Source organism: Pongo abelii, chromosome 19 (genome assembly GCF_028885655.2).
Source record: "Pongo abelii isolate AG06213 chromosome 19, NHGRI_mPonAbe1-v2.0_pri, whole genome shotgun sequence".
Classification (NCBI taxonomy): Eukaryota; Metazoa; Chordata; class Mammalia; order Primates; family Hominidae; genus Pongo; species Pongo abelii.
In genome coordinates, this window is record NC_072004.2 from 82,488,139 (window position 1) to 82,507,183 (window position 19,045).

Sequence of the window (19,045 nt, forward strand, 5' to 3'; positions counted from 1 at the left end):
CTCTGCACCACTTCCCAAACACGTACCACTTCAGCTTTCACTGCAGCCCCCACTTATCTATCAGGAGGTTCCTTGGCTGCCTCATTTGTACTGCTGCCCCTCCAGTGGGTACTGAATCCTTCCATATATAGAAGCTGTGAGTAAGAGATGCTTATGTGATATAAGTAACTGAATAAAGAGAATAGCTGCTTAAATAAAACTAGGCTGAGGTTGGAGATACAGATTTGGAAGTCGGTATCATGAAGTGGATACTTAAAATTATGGATTGGACTGGTTTATAGTAAGAAACCATAGAATGCAAGACAGGCGGGACTAGGACAGAACTCTGGGAAATCCCAACTTAAGGACTAGGGACAGATGCTTGGGGAGGCTGAGCAGGAACTTTTTTAAAAAGACAGAGGTCATGTTAGAGAGATTGTGAAAAGTAAAAATGTGTCAAAGAAAACAAAAGAAACAAGATGGTCAAAGACAGAAGTAGAAAACAGTGCCTAATACCAAGAAAAGTCAAGTAAGACTACATTTGAAGTATGTTCGTAAGAGCACAATAGTTTTAGTGAAATGTAGACTATGTGGGTTAAAGAACAAATAAGAGGTGAGGAAGAAAGGAGAAATGAGGCAGTAGCTATAAAGGAAATGAAGGTTAAAGAAATTATCTTTTTAAAAAAGTATATCAAGCAATTTGCTTACTTTAGGCTAAAAGAGATCTAAATATGCTATAGGCTGACAGGGAAGAACAAACAGCTGGAAAGAATCAAAAGATAAATGAGGAGAAGGGACAAGGTCTATGTGGTAGTTGAAGACGAGAGATTAATTTTTTTTTTTTTTTTTTTAGACAGAGTCTCGCTCTGTCGCCCTGGTTGGAGTGCAGTGGCGCGATCTTGGCTCACTGCAAGCTCCGCCTCCCGGGTTCACGCCATTCTCCTGCCTCAGCCTCCCAAGTAGCTGGGACTACAGGCGCCCGCCACCACGCTCAGCTAATTTTTTTGTATTTTTAGTAAAGACGGGGTTTCACCGTGTTAGGCTGGATAGTCTCGATCTCCTGATCTCATGATCCACCCACCTTGGCCTCTCAAAGTGCTGGGATTACAGGCGTGAGCCACCGCCAAGCAGAGATTAATCTTAACGGGAACTCTTCCTCTGAGCCTGGTGATCAGGAAGTAAGGATGCTCAGGGTTATGGTAAAAGTGCTAAATTTAAGGTTACAAATTAACAAGAGGAAATCCTGATGAGGTCAGTCTGAGGCAAGCCATCCAACAGGATAATAGAATGTGGAAGGTAATCAGGCTTGAGAAGAGTCACCGAGACAACTGGGCAAAGGAAGTGAGATACGTGTGAAAGAAATGCAGGGGAGCCCTGAGGGTTCCATTCAAATTAGAAAACAAGAGCTTCCAGTGGCACTAATTCAACCAGTTGATTTTCTCTAAGTAATTTATAAGCACAGAAGCAGAGAAAATAGATGAATGGACAGATAAAGAATTAAGGGCTTAGTGGGTATGATGAGAGAATAAGGTGAGGGACCTGAGGAAGTCTTCCCTTCTCTGAGGAAGAAGTTTTCCTTCTTCACAATAATGACACACTTGTAATGACACACCTGTAGCTCTGTCTTCATTTACTACCTTATCATAGAAAATCTCTAAATTCAATTTTACCACTGAATAACAGAATTTGAGAAAAGTATACTGATACATGAAATAGCACAGCCAAAGAAAAGATGAAGAAAGAGAAGGCAATATGGTTCACTATATTCCTGTGAAAAAAATAAACATAAATGATAAGTGTACAAAGGAAGGTATTTTTCTTTAAAACATCAAGATTCCAAGATGACCAACCAGACTAAATCCACTAGGACAACGCAGTCACTAAGCAGCATACCTGTTTTGGTTCTGTTGGCTTTTTCTCTGGTGTTCGAATCTTATTAATTTCAGGTCCGGAATTATTTGTATCACTTTTACCTAAGAAAATATTTAAAAACCCTTATAAGTTTTCTCCAGTGGATATGACACTTCCAATGCTTATCCAATATTAGAGGAAGAGGCAGAATACTTTAAACACTTTTCACCCATTATGATCAGTGTATGACTACTTGGGTTTTGTTCTTAAATTTTCAGAGTTACAGTTTCTCTGCAAGAAAGAAAACTTATAAATGAAGCAAACTTCATTGACAAGGCAAAGCCTAATAAGGGAAAAACCTTAAAGCATCAAATAACCCCAAAGGAAACTACCCAATCTCCAGGAATTACAGTGTCATTTGCTTAAACTAGATGTGTTAAAGGCCTTGGCATTCTTGCCTATTTATAAAGGTTCAATGCTTTGTTCACTTATAAATGCAATTAAGCAAAAATCTAAATAACGCCTCAATCTAATTTAGTAAAGGAATCTTGAAGGAATCCTTGATTTAGGTTCTTGTTCCAAAACATTCTTTTTGGAATGCCACTGGAACTTTGTAAAATGAATTATCATGCCAGAATTACCTTACCATTAAGCTTCAAGAAATGAAAACTATAGTATCGGAGATGAAGAAAACACTGAATGGAATTACCAGCAGAACAGACATTACAGAAGAAAAATCTGGCAAATTTGAAGGCACAGGAATAGAAACTACCCAAAATGAAACATAAAGAGAAAAAAGAATTTAAAAAAAAGTAGCTCCCATAAACTGTGCAAAAACGTTAAGCATCCTAATATATGGGTAATTAGAATCTCTGAAGAACAGTGGTAGGGGCAACACAGAAAAAAATATCTGAAAAGATATAAAGTTTAAAAATTTACATACTTGATAAAAACTATAAACTCAGAGATCTGAGCAACTCAACAAACCTCAAACACAAGAAACAGGAAGAAAACTACATCAAGGCATATCATAATCAAACTGATAAAACCAGTATAAAAAGAAAATCTATAATGCAGCCAGGGAGAAAAAGACCTGTTACATACAGAAAAACACGGATAAGGATGGCATCAGATTTCTCACTGGAAAAAACCAAGTGAGAAAATGGTAGAACAACACCATTAAAGTATCAAATGATAAAAACTGCCAACCAAGAATTCTCCACCCTACAAAAATATCTTTTAAAAATGAAAGTGAAATAAAGACATTTTCGGGCACACAAAAGCTGAAAGAACTCATCACCAGGAGACCGGCAATACAACAAATGTTTTTAAAAAGTCTTTCAGGCAGAAGAAAAATTGTATCAGCTGGAATCGTCAATATACAGAAAGAAAAATTACTAGAAATGGTAACACATGGGTAAATACTTAAGACTATTTTTCTTATAATTTAGAACTCTTTTACTTGGCTGTTTAAACAAAAATAACAATTATGTTTTGGGGATTTCTAATATATGTAAAAGTAAAACACACGATAACAATAGCATACAGGCTAGGAGAGAAAAAATAGCATACTTTAAGCTTCCTTTACTGTAAATGAAGTGGTAAAATATAAATTGGAAAGTAGTCTGTGATAGGTTAAAGATTTATACTATAAACCCTAAAGCAACTAGCAAAATAATAAAACAAAGAGTTGTCACTGATAAGCCAATGGAGACAAAAAGGAGTCATTAAAAAAAAAATACTCTACCAATCCAGAAGAGGGCAGAATAAAAGGAGAAAGGGGAAAAATCAATTGGACAAATTGAAAACAAATAGAAAGATGATAGAATCAAACTTAACTATATCAACAATCACATTAAATGCAAATGGTCTAAACACCCCAATTAAAAGGCAGAGATTGTCACATTAGATTTTAAAAAATCAAGAGCCACCTATATGTTATCTAAAATAAACTTTAAATATAAAGACACAAATAGATTAAAAGTAAAAGGTAAAAATACACACACACACACACACACACACACATACACCATGCTATCACTTGATAAGAGAAAGCTGAAGAGGCTACACTGATATCACACAAAGTAGATCTCAAACCAGAGAATATTTTCAGGGACAAAGAAGGTCATTCCATAATGATAAATGAGTTAATTAATCAAGATTACACAATCATAAACATTTATCTTCTAATAATAGAACTTCAAAATTCATCAAGAACTCATAGAACTCAGAAACCTGAAAATTGAAAATTAGACAAATACCAATTGTATTGGGAGATTTCAATACCCCTCCTCAGTAGTCGATAGAAAGAGTAGAATCAGCAAGGATACAATAGACCTGAACAACTACCAACCAACTTGACCTAATTAACATTTTTTTTTCTTTTTTCAAATAGAGTTTTGCTCTTGTTGCCCAGGCTGGAGTGCAATGGCATGATCTTGGCTCACTGCAATCTCCACCTCCCAGGTTCAAGCAATTCTTCTGCCTCAGCCTCCCAAGTAGCTGCGATTACAGGCGTGTGCCACCACACCTGGCTAATCTTGCATTTTTAGTAGAGATGAGTTTCACCATGTTAGCCAGGCTGGTCTCAAACTCCTGACCTCAGATGATCCGCCCACCTCAGCCTCCCAAAGGGCTGGGATTACAGGCATGAGCCACCATGCCCGGCCCCTGATTAACATTTACAGAGCAATCTATTCTTCTCAAGTACACACAGAACATTTACCAAAATAAACCATATTCTGGGCTGTGAAACAAATCTCATTCAAAAGCATTCAAGTCATACAAAATATGTTCTCTTAACACAATGGAATTAAAGTACAAATCAGTAACAGAAAAATTTCTAGAAAATCACCAATAATCAGCAACTAAAGCACCTTTCTGAATAATCCATGGGTCTAATTTCAAGAGAAATTAGGAAGCATACTGAACTAAATGAAAATAAAAATACAACATACTGGTATTTTTGGAATGTATTACTGAAGAAGAAAATTATAAATTCTTATATTCATTTAAGCTTTCACTTTAACAAAATATGTACAAAGACTGTATATACTGAAAACTTTTTTTTTTTTTTTTTTTTTTGAGACAGAGTCTTGCTCTGTCACCCAGGCTGGAGTGCAGTGGCATGATCTCGGCTCACTGCAACCTCCGCCTCCCAGGTTCAAGCGATTCTCCTGCCTCAACCTCTCAAGTACCTGGGATTACAGGCATGCGCCACCATGCCCAAATCATTTTTATATTTTTAGTAGAGACAGGGTTTTTCCATGTTGGCCACGCCTGGTCTCGAACTCTTGATGTCAGGTAATCTGCCCACCTTGGCCTCCCAAAGTGCTGGAATTACAGGCATGAGCCACCGTGCTCGGCCTGAAAACTTTTTTTAATGCTGAAAAAAAATAAAAACCTAATAGAAAAAAATGCAGAGATATATACTCCGTTCAAAGATCAGAAGAATCAGTATTGTTAAGATGTTAATTCTCCCCAAAGTGACCTAAAGATTAAACACAATGTCAATCCAAATCCCGGAAGGCTTTTTAGTAGGAATTGACAAGCTGATCCTAAAATACACAGAAATGCAAAAGACCTGGAATAGACAATTTTGAAAAAGAACAACGTTGGAGGACTTAACACTACCTGATTTAAAGACTTTTACAAAGCCATAATAATCAAGACAGCATATTTGGTGTAAACATAAACATATGCATTAATAAAAAGGATCCACATATAGGATCAACTGATTTTCAACAAAGGTGCAAAGGCAATTCAATGAAGGAAGGACAGAGTTTTCAACAAATAGTGCTGGAATCACTGAACATACATATGCAAAACTAAAACAAAATAACAACAAAATCTCAGTCCTTACCCTTACACTATATATAAAATTTAACTCAAAATGGACCATTAATGTAAGACCTAAAAACTATAAAACTTCTAGAAGAAAACATAAAAGAAGATCTTGGGTTAGATATATTTTTTTTAAGACACAACACCCAAAACATCATTGATCCATAGAAGAAAAAATGGATAAAATGGACTTCAACAAAAATAAAAGCTGCTGCTCTTTGAAAGATACTGTTAAGAAAACGAAAGCTAGACACAGCGGCATGTGCCTGTAGTCCCAGATACTCAGGAGGCTGAGGTGAGAGGATTGCTTGAGCCCAGGAGTTCAAGGTCAGACTGCGCAACACAGCAAGACTCTGTCTTTAAAAGGCAAAAAAAAAAAAAAAAAAAAAAGGCAAGCCATATTCTGGGAGAAAATATTTTCTAAATATATATTTCATTAAAGATTAGTATCCAGAATGTATAAAGAACTCTTATAACTGAAGACAATCACCCCAATAAAAAAGTGGGCAATAGATATAAATAGAGGTTTCATCAAACAAGATACACACATGGCAAAATAAGCACAATAAAAAGATACTCAACATCACTCATTATTAGGGACATGCAAACATGTAAATTAATACCACAATGAGATATGATTAGACATTCACTAACAAGAGTAAAATTTAAAAAAAAGACTGAGCATACCAAGTGCAAATGAGAACGTGGAACAACTGGAAATCTCATACATTACTAGTAGAAATGAAAAATGGTTCAGCCACTTTTGAAAAATAATATGGCAGTTTCTTATAAAGTTAAATATATATTTATAATATGCCTAGCAATCTCACTCCCAGGTATTTACCCAAGGGAAATAAAAACATGTTCACATGTATGTTCACAGCAGCTCTATTCATAAGGGCCAAAAATTAGATACAACTAATATGTGTATCAAATGATGGATGAATAAACATATTGCGGTATATCCATACAACTGAATACTAATGGTAAAAAAGAACAAACAACTGACACATATAATCTGGGGAAACAGCAAAAGCATTAAGCTAAGTGAACAAAGCTGGACACAAATAATTATAGAATTCCATTTTTATGACATACTAGAGAGTATGGGACAAAAGTCAGATCAGTGGTTGCTCAGGGCTAGGAGCTGGAGGATGGGATTGCAAAGGGTGGAAAGAAACTTTTTGTAAATATGCAAATATCTTGTATCTTGATTTTAGTGGAAGTTAACAACTCTGGATATTTGTTAAAACTCATCAATGTAAGTTTTAAAAGGGTGAATTTTACTGTATATAACTCATACCTCAATAAACTTGAATAAAAAATACAGTAATTTTTCCTTGTAATTCTAGCAGATTTGTAGTAAAAATAACCTTTATATCAACAATCCCACAAGATTAATGCTTAGTACACCATAAAAATATTTCGAGTTAACAAAAATGTTTAACAGGAGAGGACCTTCCATCTCAATTTTAAATGACTACCATTTTAAAGTACTCTAAATATTCAAATTTAATATTTTTTTTCAGAAACTCAGTGACACCAATCATAAGTGGTAGGATTTAACCTAAAGGACACCCTGAGGTTACCTCTCAATTTTGTATCTGTGTACATAATTTGTATCTTCTGGAGAGAGGATCCATAGTTTATATGTTAAATTGTCTCTCTTTTCTTTTTTTTTTTTTTAAGATGGAGTCTCACTCTATCGCCCAGGCTGGAGTGCAGTGGCGTGATCTCGGATTACTGCAAGCTCCGCCTCCCAGGTTCATGCCATTCTCCTGCCTCAGCCTCCCAAGTAGCTAGGACTACAGGCACCCGCAACCATGCCCGGCTAATTTTTTTGTATTTTTAGTAGAGATGGGATTTCACCGTGTTAGCCAGGATGGTCTCCATCTCCTGACCTCGTGATCTGCCCGCCTCGGCCTCCCAAAGTGCTGGTAGATTCTCTCTCAAAGAGGTCTATAATCCATGAAAAAGTTAACAATCATACTGTTAAAGGAACTTTCTATGTGGCTAAAACCTTACATGTCATCAGTTTAGGAACAGGAGAACAGCAAAGTACAACTTACCATTTCGATTTTGCTCATGTTGATCCTTCTCCTGATGCTGATTTTGTGGCTGGCCTATGGTGACAGGTGGGTGATGTCCAAGGCCATAAGGAATAGGAGATCCTCGTCCATGTGTCTGTAATAGGTTCATGTTATAGGCCATTGCTGCCTGATGTGTAATAATTCGAGGATCAACTGCAAACCTACCCTGGTATCCTGTCCATGGTACCTAGGTTATTAAAAAATAAAATACATGCATTAAGTATATTTTGGAAGGCAAACTGCTAGAGTGCTGCTGATTAGGGAAAAGCAAACACACAAAGACATATAAACACACACACACACACACACACACATAGATGTTAACTTTCTCAAAATAAATAACTACAAAGTTGATGCTAATAGTAACAATTGTGTCTTAACTGGCTAAAAAACAGCTCCCTGAACCTTTAGTATGTAATGGAAAATAGATCATTTTTCAGATTAGGAAGAAACTGAGGGCTTAAAATTGGTAATTATTCCTTGAGGCATTAAATCATTTTACAGTATTTACTTATTTCCCCTCCATATGAATGTATACATGTCAGATTACCATAAAAATAATCTTTTAAAGTCATAATTGCATAGAAACATAGTTTAATAGACAGGGGGAAAAGTTAAGGAAGAACTTAGCCTAAGGAGTCTCAACTCAAAAAACTGGTATTCCAACTTAATATGAGTAACCACATCATTTAATGTTCATTTATTATAGGTAAAATTCAAATAGGTCATCTGTGCTTTTAATTCAACTCTACCTTAAAATACAAAAACAGAAAACTTGTTTAAGTGTGTCTAGATATATAATCTCTGCATATTAACATAAAAGGAATAAATACAATGACATCTGAGCTACTGCTCCTATTATTTTATTATAACTGTTAAATGCAAACTCTCAGAAACCTTACAAAATAGAAGTCTCCTTGACCTAGTAATGTGAAACATAAATACTAAGGGACTTACTATTTAAAGCAGATGATGTATAGTGTTGCCAAGCTGTCTGGAAGAAATAACTCTGCTAAAATCCAAAGTCTGAAGTCTATGGGGAGTGGGCATGAATTACGTATTTCTCATTTACAGTCATTCTCCTTGGCTGTCATGATTGTGAACTATCCTGACCAACATGGCTGAGAAATGTTTGCAGCTAAGCATTTTCCCATTCTGGAGTGTGGGCAAGGTTGCCAAAAACCTTTGGCAATGATCATCTCAGCCTGAAATTACAGTGCTTGCCTTAAATGAAAGAAATTGTTTCCAAGGCTAAAACTCCTGAATTGAAAATACTCATGTCAGCAAATTAACAAAATATTCAAAAATTCTAAAGAAAGAGAAAATGGGTTTATATACAAGACGGACGGCCTCTAAAAATCTATAGTCTTACAAAGGATAGAGTAATGTTTTTAAGTAGTAGCTAAGATTTCACAAGATGTGGAATTTCTCAAATCAATTTAGATCCAAGTGAACTAGACTAATCCAAGCCTCTCTGTGTCCTGTATTTCTTGGGAACAGTTTTTGACTTATACAAAAATAAAAAGATAAAATGAAAACATCACTTTACAAAACGAGACCAATTCATTAGCTCCGTTAACTTTTAGCTCAATTTTCCTCAATAAAATATTTTAAAACATTACAAAGGTGGCCGGGCACAGTGGCTCATGCCTGTAATCACAGCGCTTTGGGAGGCCAAATCGGGTGGATCACCTGAGGTCAGGAGTTTGAGACCAGCCTGACCAACATGGGGAAATCCCGTCTCTACCAATACAAAAAACTAGCCGGGCATGGCCAGGTGTGGTGGCTCACACCTGTAATCCCAGCACTTTGGGAGGCCGAGACAGGCAGATCACGAGGTCAGGAGATCGAGACCATCCTGGCTAACACGGTGAAACCCCGTCTCTACTAAAAATACAAAAAAAATTAGCTGGGCGTGGTGGCGGGCGCCTGCAGTCCCAGCTACTAGGGAGGCTGAGGCAAGAGAATGGCGTGAACCTGGGAGGCGGAGCTTGCAGTGAGTCAAGATCACGCCACAGCACTCCAGCCGGGGCGACAGAGCCAGACTCCGTCTCAAAAAAAAAAAAAAAAAAATAGCCGGGCGTAGTGGTGCATGCCTGTAATCCCAGCTACTCGGGAGGCTGAGGCAGGAGAATCGCTTGAACCCAGGAGGCGAAGGTTGCAGTGAGTCAAGATTACACCACTGCACTCCAGCCTGGGCAACAAGAGCAAAACTCCATCTCAAAAAAAACAAAACAAAATATTACAAACGTTTCTAAATTGAAATATAATTTCTTCATAGTCACTAGTAACCTAATAACAAATTGTAAGCAACAACTCATAATTTCAAGGTTAGAGGTAACATTTGCTTTAAAAGAAGATTATCAGCACTGAAAATATTTTTTAAAAAAGAAGTTGGTAGAATACTATTTGGGATTAGAACCATTTTAGTGAGACCTATTTTACTTGATTCAATAGAAAGTATTTCGAATGTCCACTTACAGGTAAAGGCACCGACATAACTACATTCCCTCCATAGACAGCAGGTACATAAAGAATACTTGTCCCAGTGTGAGGATCTATTCTTTGAACAGGGCTTGGAGATTTTCCCAAATTTGGGTGAGGTCCAAGAGGGGGTGGAGGAGTATATGCTCTAATAGGATTGCCAATAAGTACAGAAGGATTGGGCTGAACTGAAAAATAAACAGAAAAAGGATGCACTCAATAGCTGTACACAGTCATCTAGAAAAAATAATTTAAATCATTCAACAGCAAAATATATTTCCCAGGTTTGCCTAAGATATCTTATTATCAAAGAATTATCAGTGTGGAAAAGTAAAGCATATTACAAAAAAAAAAATTTTTATAATGCTCCCTAAAATTAACTTGAATTATACAAAGTATTCCTTTTATAAACTAGCATAATTTTAAATATTTTCTGAGGAACTCAGGATGTGTCTTTCAAGAGAGAAAGCTATGCACACACTCCTAGTAAACAGTCTTCTGTCTAAAAAATTACACAACTCTTCAGAATAAAGTTTTGACTTAGAATTGTAACAGAACCACATACAATATGAAAGTTAAGGAATTATTTTAAAAGCACGACTATGCAATATTTAAAATCATTTAAGTAAATGTTTTATCTTGAAATTTTTATGATCTGATATTTGTAAGATATAAATATTTTCTGAAAATTTATGTTGCATAAAAGGCTTAAATGTTTTTCCTCAAAACCTCTGGATATGTACATGAATACCTACAAAATCGCCCCTTTTCAGAAATAACATATCAATGCACTGATAAAACCCTAAGTGTTGAATAAAAAAATTGAGAAGTTCCAAAGTGACTGTGTGTGTGTGTTTGTCAGAGAGAGAGAGAGAGAGAAACCATCTCCCCACCCTCCTCTTTCTTGTGGTGAAATTTGGGGAAAATCTCTTACATCATAAAAGCAAGTTTTCATAGGGTAATTTTTCCACTTACCAATTCCATCATTCTGGAAGTGATCATTCTGGGTATGATGAAGACTTTTCCCCTTTAAAGAAAAACACAAATGTATAATAATTTAAGCATGTTTAGTATTAGAAAACAATAACCATTTTCCTAATCATATGTAAATTAATGTATACATCAATAATTAAAATCTAAAAACTGTGAGTCTATAATTAATAACCATTAGACTGCTTTGAGCCAATTTTCTTTTTAAACATTAGGTCACAGCCATCTCAAATAATATTGCTGGGCCTCAAGTTTTCTGTTTCAAATTAAGGGTATCTAAAATTCCTTTTTTATGAATATTTTTCATTAAAATGAAATATGCAATCAACATGATTTAAATTCTATTCCTTTGCAGGAATAGAATTGCAGTTTCTATACATTTTCTAACAAATCACGAAACACAGAAGTTGTCTGTCAAAGTAAAAATGTTAATCTTCAAGATGAGAACCTTTAATGGAATAAAAAGAATGCAAATATGGCTTAGGATTTATGACATTTTGAGTATAATTCATGCTATATTAAAGTATAAAATTTACTTTAAAAAAACAAAAACAGGAAAAGGGGAACTGTCATTATTTGCTTGTGAGATAATCTAGCTAACTGCTAGACAGCAATATGGCAATACATATCAACAACATCAAAAATGTACATACGTTAACCCAGTAACTGCACTTCCAGAAATTTATCCAAATGAAGTAATCATGAATTTGGGCACAGAGAGCATGGTTTCTGTGTGTAATAAATGTTAACAATCTACATGCCCATCAGTGCAGGACTTATTAAATAAGCAATAGCAAATTCACATAATGGTATATTTAGTCTACCATTAAAAATGATGACATGTGGGCAGAAACAGTATTTGAAGAGACAATGGTTCTGAATTTCTGGATTAAAAAAAATTCTCTCTTCCCATGGGCTAAAAGTAACACATATCAAGCCAACTGAGGAAAAGTAGCACATTGTGCAACTTACCTTTAGACACATACAAATTTGTAAATGTGTAAATTACATCTGAAAACTAAAGAGGGGATTATGTCTACAGCAGGAAAAAAAATTCATTCTTGACCAAAGCAAAAATACAATGATGTTTGATTTACCTACCTATCTAACTGTTGGAAAGAGCAAATATTCAGATCAGCAGTAAACACAGAAGGTTTAAGGTCAATTGGTTATGAGTGAGGAAGGGCAGCTGAAGTCAGAAAGTCATAAAAAAGCCTCATGAAGTCAGAAAAAGACCCCCAAAAAAATCATAGTTGGTCCATTAACCTCGAGAGAAAGCATGTTCACAGTGATTGGCACCAACTATATATATGTATATATATATATATATATATATATATATACACACACATATATATAAACTTGTGAGGAATAGAGACGTGATAAGAAAAGCATACAGAAAAAGGCAAACATCAAGATGGCAAAAGTAGAAGATGAGAAGCAGGAGCAATTAGAAGAGACAAGATTAGCCAGTAGCACACACACTGACAGAAGAAAGGAGAGCCAGTGACACAAACAGCAGATAAGACAGTTCCAAAACGGTGACAAACCATTTAGATTTCTTATCCTCCAGACCTATCACTAATTTGCTAATGACTCAACAACCAGGGACAACTGCTTAGCATGTGGAGGAAACACAGCAATTTAATCAGAGTGTGGCAGGCAGAATGGCCCCTGCAAAGAGGCCCACATCCTAATCCCTGGATCCTGTGAATATGTTATGTGGCAAAAGGGACTCTGTGAATATTAATTAAAGTTATAGATTTAAAATAGGGAGATTATCCTGGATTATGTGGGTGAGCCCAATCTAATCCCATGAGCCCTAAAAGCAGAGAAATTTCCCTGGCTGGAATAAGGGAGACGCAACGGAAGAGGAAGAAAGAGAGATTCCCAGGGAAAGGAGCATTCAAGGCACCACTGCTGGCTCTAAGATGTAGGGGACACAGTTGAGAACTGGTAAGAAGCCTCTAGAAGTTAAGAATGATTCCCGGCTGACAGTCACCAAGGAAACAAGAACATCAGTCCTATAACCACAGGGAACTGGATTCTACCCACAACCTGCATGATCTTGGAAGCAGATTCTTTCCAGAGCTTCCAGATAAGGGCCCAGAAAGCCAATATCTTGATGCTGGCCTTGAGAAGCCCAGAGCAAAGAAACCAACCAAGCCAATTCAGACATCTGACTCATAAAATTGCCAGGTAATCCATTTGTGTTAAGTCACTATGTTTGTGCTTATTCATTACAGTAGCAATAGGAAACTAATAAATAGTAACCATAATCTAGGGTAATCCTATATTGTAAAGCTGGAAGCACGCTAGACAATATATATCAGCACTATAGGTACTGTGTAGTATACTAAATAAAAAAAGCAAATTCGGGCCTATGGAGTACAAAGATAGTGGCATGTCCACAAGTATAACTCAGCATTCTACATGGTTCAATACAGGATACAATCCTCCAGTCACTGTATTTTGTATTTTGACTTAACAAGAAACCATAGAACAGTAAATTTACTTAGTTTATATAAAATATACAGTGTTTGGTAGCTTATTAACAAAATAATAATGTAGCAGGCTGGACACAGTGGCTCAAGCCTGTAATCCCAGCACTTTGGGAGGTCAAGGCAGGCGGATCACTTGAGGTCAGCAGTTTGAGACCAGCCTGGCCAACGTGATGAAACCCTGTCCTGCTAAAACACACACACACACACACACACAAAATTACCGGGCATGGTGGCGCTTGGCTATAGTCCCAGCTAGTTGGGAGGCTGAGGCAGAAGAATTGCCTAAACCCGGGAGGCGGAGGCTGCGGTAAGTCAGATCGCACCATTGCACTCCAGCCCGGACGACAGAGCAAGACTGTCTCAAAAAATAATAATAGTAATAATAATGTAGCACACTAAGCTAGAGCTAGCTATGTATGAAAGTCATGTCCCCTGTTCTCTTATACCGGGAGTCTTTTGTAAAAGCTCTCTTAAGCTTTACTCATTCATTTAAAAAATACTTCTAAATACCTATTATGAGCCAGATTTTGCTCTAGGCACAGAGGTGAGAGCAACAAATAATACAGGCAAAAATCTCTGCCTTAACTGAGCTTATCTCCCAGTTTTTGACATGTTTCCCCAATCTCCCACTACCTCCACCCACCCAATAAACTTCTGAACAAGATCTCCTTGGTAGAAATTGCCTTCAATTTACTTCCTCTTCCTCTCACTTCCTCTCACTCCTCCAACATGGCCACAGGAGGACTCGGGGGCTAATTCGCTACTGTGCTCCTTTAGCACCTACAATAACATCTGGCACATAGAAGTAACTTAACTGATAAATAAACAGCTAATACATTAATAGTATAAGCTTGAGAAATCTACAAGATTCATTTATGTAGAATGTGTGATACCCTAAAAATGCCAAATCACAAGTATTACTGCACATTAGGTCCATTTTTATTAAACTAAGAATATACAACAGTATATTAACACAGAGAATAGTTCTCTTCTCAGCTGAATACCGATTTAGCTAAAAGATTTTCAAAATATTAAACCATTAATTACTGCTTACACATTAAGATTTACATTTTTTGGCCTGGTGCGGTGGCTCATGCCTTTAATCCTAGCACTTTGGGAAGCCAAGGCGTGCAGATCACCTGAGCTCAGGAGTTTGAGACCAGCCTGGGCAACATGCCAAACCTTGTCTCTACAAAAAATACAAAAGTTAGCCAGGCGTGCTGGTATGCGCCTATAGTCCCAGCTACTCCAGAGGCTGAGGCAGGAGGATTGCTTGAGCCTAGGAGGCAGAGGTTGCAGTGAGCCCAGAATGTGCCACTGCACTCCAGCCTGGGTGACAGAGACCCCCCTCTCAAAAAAAAAAAAAAAAAAACATTTACATTTTTTAAAGGAAGTGCAAAACTGACATACCCTTTTAATTCTTATTGGTAACTTTAATATGCTGATGATTATAAATATCAAAGAAAAAAAAACAGAACAAATACTAAACATGCCAGTCTCAGAACTTTCTTTTCTAGATGGTAAGTGCAAGCATTTTTTTCAGGCACTCTAGCAAATAAGCCGGCTGTCTCTGTCCAAAATAACTACAGTTCAAAAGTGGAAATGGCCTTGACTCCCCTGCTCCACTCCCTCTGACTGGAATGCTTCTATACAAAAAATATAGGTCAAAATCAATTAAAGTCATCTTCAAGAAGTCAGCCAAATTTTTTTACTCTGTCAAATACCACCTCAAATGAATCGATCATCAGTAAAGGTTCAGAATTATTTGCTTTATACAAATATCGTTATTATAACATTATTCCTTATAAAGAATGTAAGGACATGTTTTAGTAAGTGTGATCATCTTTTAAACTTCTTTGTTTTATTCACATCTCACTAAAACAACTCTATCAGTCGAGACGATTAGAAGGTTATTTTATATAAATGATACCAGAAGTTATCAGGTATTAAAAATTGTTTGAGAATGATTATAACATTAAGCATGACTAAACACCATACTGTATTTTCACTTACATGTCCACACTAAACAAGTTCCTTGCAGAAACCGCTTGCCGCCAAATGTAACCTTCAATTCCAACACTTAAAGTAACTTGCAGCCCAATAAACCTTTGGCACTTCTGCGCAGTTTTCTCCCTTTAACCTCTTCAATTTCATTAACAGAGGCTTTACCTTGGGTGGTGATTGCTGCTGTTTGTTGGTACTTCCTGAATGCTGCAGTCTTAGAGCCCGGGGGATAAATTCAGGTGCCAGCGGATTCAACACATATGTCTTCTTTAGTTCTAAAGCCTCTAACTGGGCTTTGATCTGTTCGAAAGTGATTCCATGTAGGCTACTGTTTTCATGACACAGGGCAATAAACCGTTCCCAAAATTTCCTACAGAAAAGATTTACAAGATCAGATTACAATGCAATGGATGAGATCACAGAAATGAACATAAATAACTAAAGATAATCTCAAATTCCACCCCCAACCTCAAATCCTTAAACCCAATAGTCATCTATGATTGAGATAAAATCTTTCCACCAGATCACAAGACTCCAGAAGTTTGATTTTGAAACTATAGTCATACCTTGTATTACAGTACATATAAAACAGGCTCTCCATTAATGGTGGCTCATCAATGCAAGTAATATGGTCAGTACTCACCTATCCACACTAATTTGAAATGATGTTTTTTATTACCCACATAATAAGTTTTCAAAACTGATGGCAGCTCATTTCACATAAAATTTGTACTTCTAGGCATACTTGCTACATACATATATATACTATATATAAAATTCAATATAATGAATATAAATCATATAATTCTAATTTATATACATATGCATACACACATATACATGCATGTATATGTGTGTATATATGCACATACATACACATATATACACATACACGTATATACATACACACAGATACCACATGTATGTGTATCTATGTGTGTGTGTATATATTTGAATTATAAGGCCAAAGTAGCCTAGTGTTAGATGACTAAGAAAAGCCAACTCGAGACATAAATTTGAGCCACAAAGTACATAATCCTCATGAGGATTCTTAAGAAATAACCAACTACTCCGTATTTTTCTCTTAATTAACAGGTGCTTGTCACAAGCACAACTTATAAAATTAACTGTTATAAGTGTTAAATGAATTATGAAAAATATAGGAAGTTGGAATGCTAATTTTAATGTTGATTATTCATTTCTTAATCAAATTCATAAGTGCTAAAGGAGAAAAGTACATTCAAAACTTGTTGCATTTGTATACTATTGTTCCTAGGTTTGAAAATTGATTTCTAAATATTAAAATTATTAAATACATATTACAAAAGACAACATATAAAGTTTTTAAATTTTAAATGACTATTATAAATATGCATACCTATGTTTAATAAGAGAGGTTCAAATAATGTTTTATTATGCTACAAAAGATATGTGATATGGTTTCTTCCCAAGTTGGTATCCTTGTGTCCAGGTGGACAGCAGGTAATCAAGATGGCTTCAAGAAGCATAAATGAAAAGGTTTATATTATAAAAGTTAGTATATGAATGGGAATTGGGTTATTAATATATTCATAAAATTGTGCAGAGTTTAATTCCAAACTATGCTTCTCTTACATATGCCTTATATCCATCTTTCCTAGTTTTTTGAAGATGAGTTTAAGAAATGAATTGAGATACTGGAGATTCAGAAGGTAGGGGGGGTGGGAGAGGGGTAAGGAATGAAAAACTATCTGTTGGGTACAATGTACACTGTTCAGGTGAGGGGTACACTAAAAGCCCAGACTTGATTACTATACAACTTATCCATGTAAACAAAAACCACCTGTACCCATAAAGCTGTTGAAAAAAGAATTTTAATTAAAAAAAATAAAAAATTTTAAATGGAATGAATAAACAAAAAATAAACAAATGGGTTCAGAAAAAATTTTAGACCTATATGTAAACAACAGAAAAAGTAAAAATGCTACAAAATATTAAATATGTACTTCTGACTATAAGACTAAGGCTAATTAAGACAGTCATGCAGTTGCTGGAAATGTGTGTTGCCAAGAAACGCATGCTGAAAAGCTGTCCTTTATTTTTATTTTTAAGAACCCCAATGAAGGAATTGTGCTTTTTTTCTCATCATAACATGAGAAAATATAGGGAAGGACTATCTTATATAGCACTCAGGATCTAAAATCCATCCACTTTCCCACCCTTTTAATAAGAATAGCCACAATATTCAACTGCATATTTATCAATACAATTCTATTACATACTACATTCAAAAGAAGGGTCTTTTTAGCCTAACTGATAAAGTAGCAGTTTCACAGAGTGGCATTTCAGGTTTGCGTTGGACTTCAAGACAAAGCAAAACGCTAAGGAAAGAATGGATTGACTTTTACTCTGTCTAGTTCAGTTATTCGTTTGTTCAGAGACAGGGTTGTGCCGTCACTCAGAGTGCAGGGCAGGAGGGCAGTGGCATGATCACAGCTCACTGTAATCTTGAACTCCTGGGCTCAAGCCTCTCGCCTCAGCCTCCACAGTAACTGGGACTGTAGTTGTGTGCCACCACACCTGGCTAATTTTTAAAATTTTTTTTGTAGAGATGGGGTCTTGCTATGATGCCAGGGCTGGTTTCAAACTCCCGGCCTCAAGTAATCCTCCCACCTTGGCCTCTCGAAGTGCTGGGATTCTAGGCATGAGCTACTGTACCCAGCCTCCAGCTCAATTTCTAACATCAATTTCTTATTACATTTTTCATTTCCAGCTGTCACAGCCAAAATGCCAGAACTTGCTCTATTTTTCAGCTGCCTTTTAAAACTCCATACCCTGTTCCTGTATCACCCTCACTGACCTTGACTGCAATGAACAGAATTTGAAGTAACATTGAGTTAAGTCAAACAATCTCAGACTTCACAAAAAGCTGGAGCTTGGTGACAGTGTTTGCCTACCAGAAGATTCTAGGGATTTCAAAGAAATAGCCTTCGAGTTAACGCATACCAATTTAAAAGTAACATTAACTACTTACTGTAAGTTAATCAAGTTAAACTGGCTCCACAAGTGGCCTGAAATTTGCACGTTAAATCTGACCTTTTTTTTTTTTTTGGCACCATTGATATAGCAAAATGGTAAAGCACATGGATTCCAGAACTAGCCTGAAATCTTGACTCTATCATTCAGTAGCTGTGTGACTTCGTGCACATTACTTAGCCTCTCTTTATACCTCAGTTTCCTCATGTGTAAAGTGGGGCACCAGCACTATTATTATTATTCCTTACTATTGAAATGACATTTGTGTCTCACTTCTAAACTTTC

General features: G+C 36.2%; 1 protein-coding gene across 10 annotated transcripts in view; it reads right to left on the reverse strand.

Annotated features, from left to right (window-relative positions):
* Window positions 1–19,045, reverse strand: part of HELZ (helicase with zinc finger) — a 174,856-nt gene that overhangs the window by 41,580 nt on the left and 114,231 nt on the right. For all 10 annotated transcript variants that reach the window (XM_054537298.2, XM_054537296.2, XM_024235035.3 and 7 more), the window contains 5 exons: window positions 15,911–16,115; window positions 11,223–11,274; window positions 10,245–10,435; window positions 7,743–7,950; window positions 1,873–1,952 (listed from right to left, as the gene is read on the reverse strand). In XM_054537298.2, the coding sequence (XP_054393273.2) occupies window positions 1,873–1,952; window positions 7,743–7,950; window positions 10,245–10,435; window positions 11,223–11,274; window positions 15,911–16,115 (736 nt within the window). The remainder of the gene's footprint in view (window positions 1–1,872; window positions 1,953–7,742; window positions 7,951–10,244; window positions 10,436–11,222; window positions 11,275–15,910; window positions 16,116–19,045) is intronic.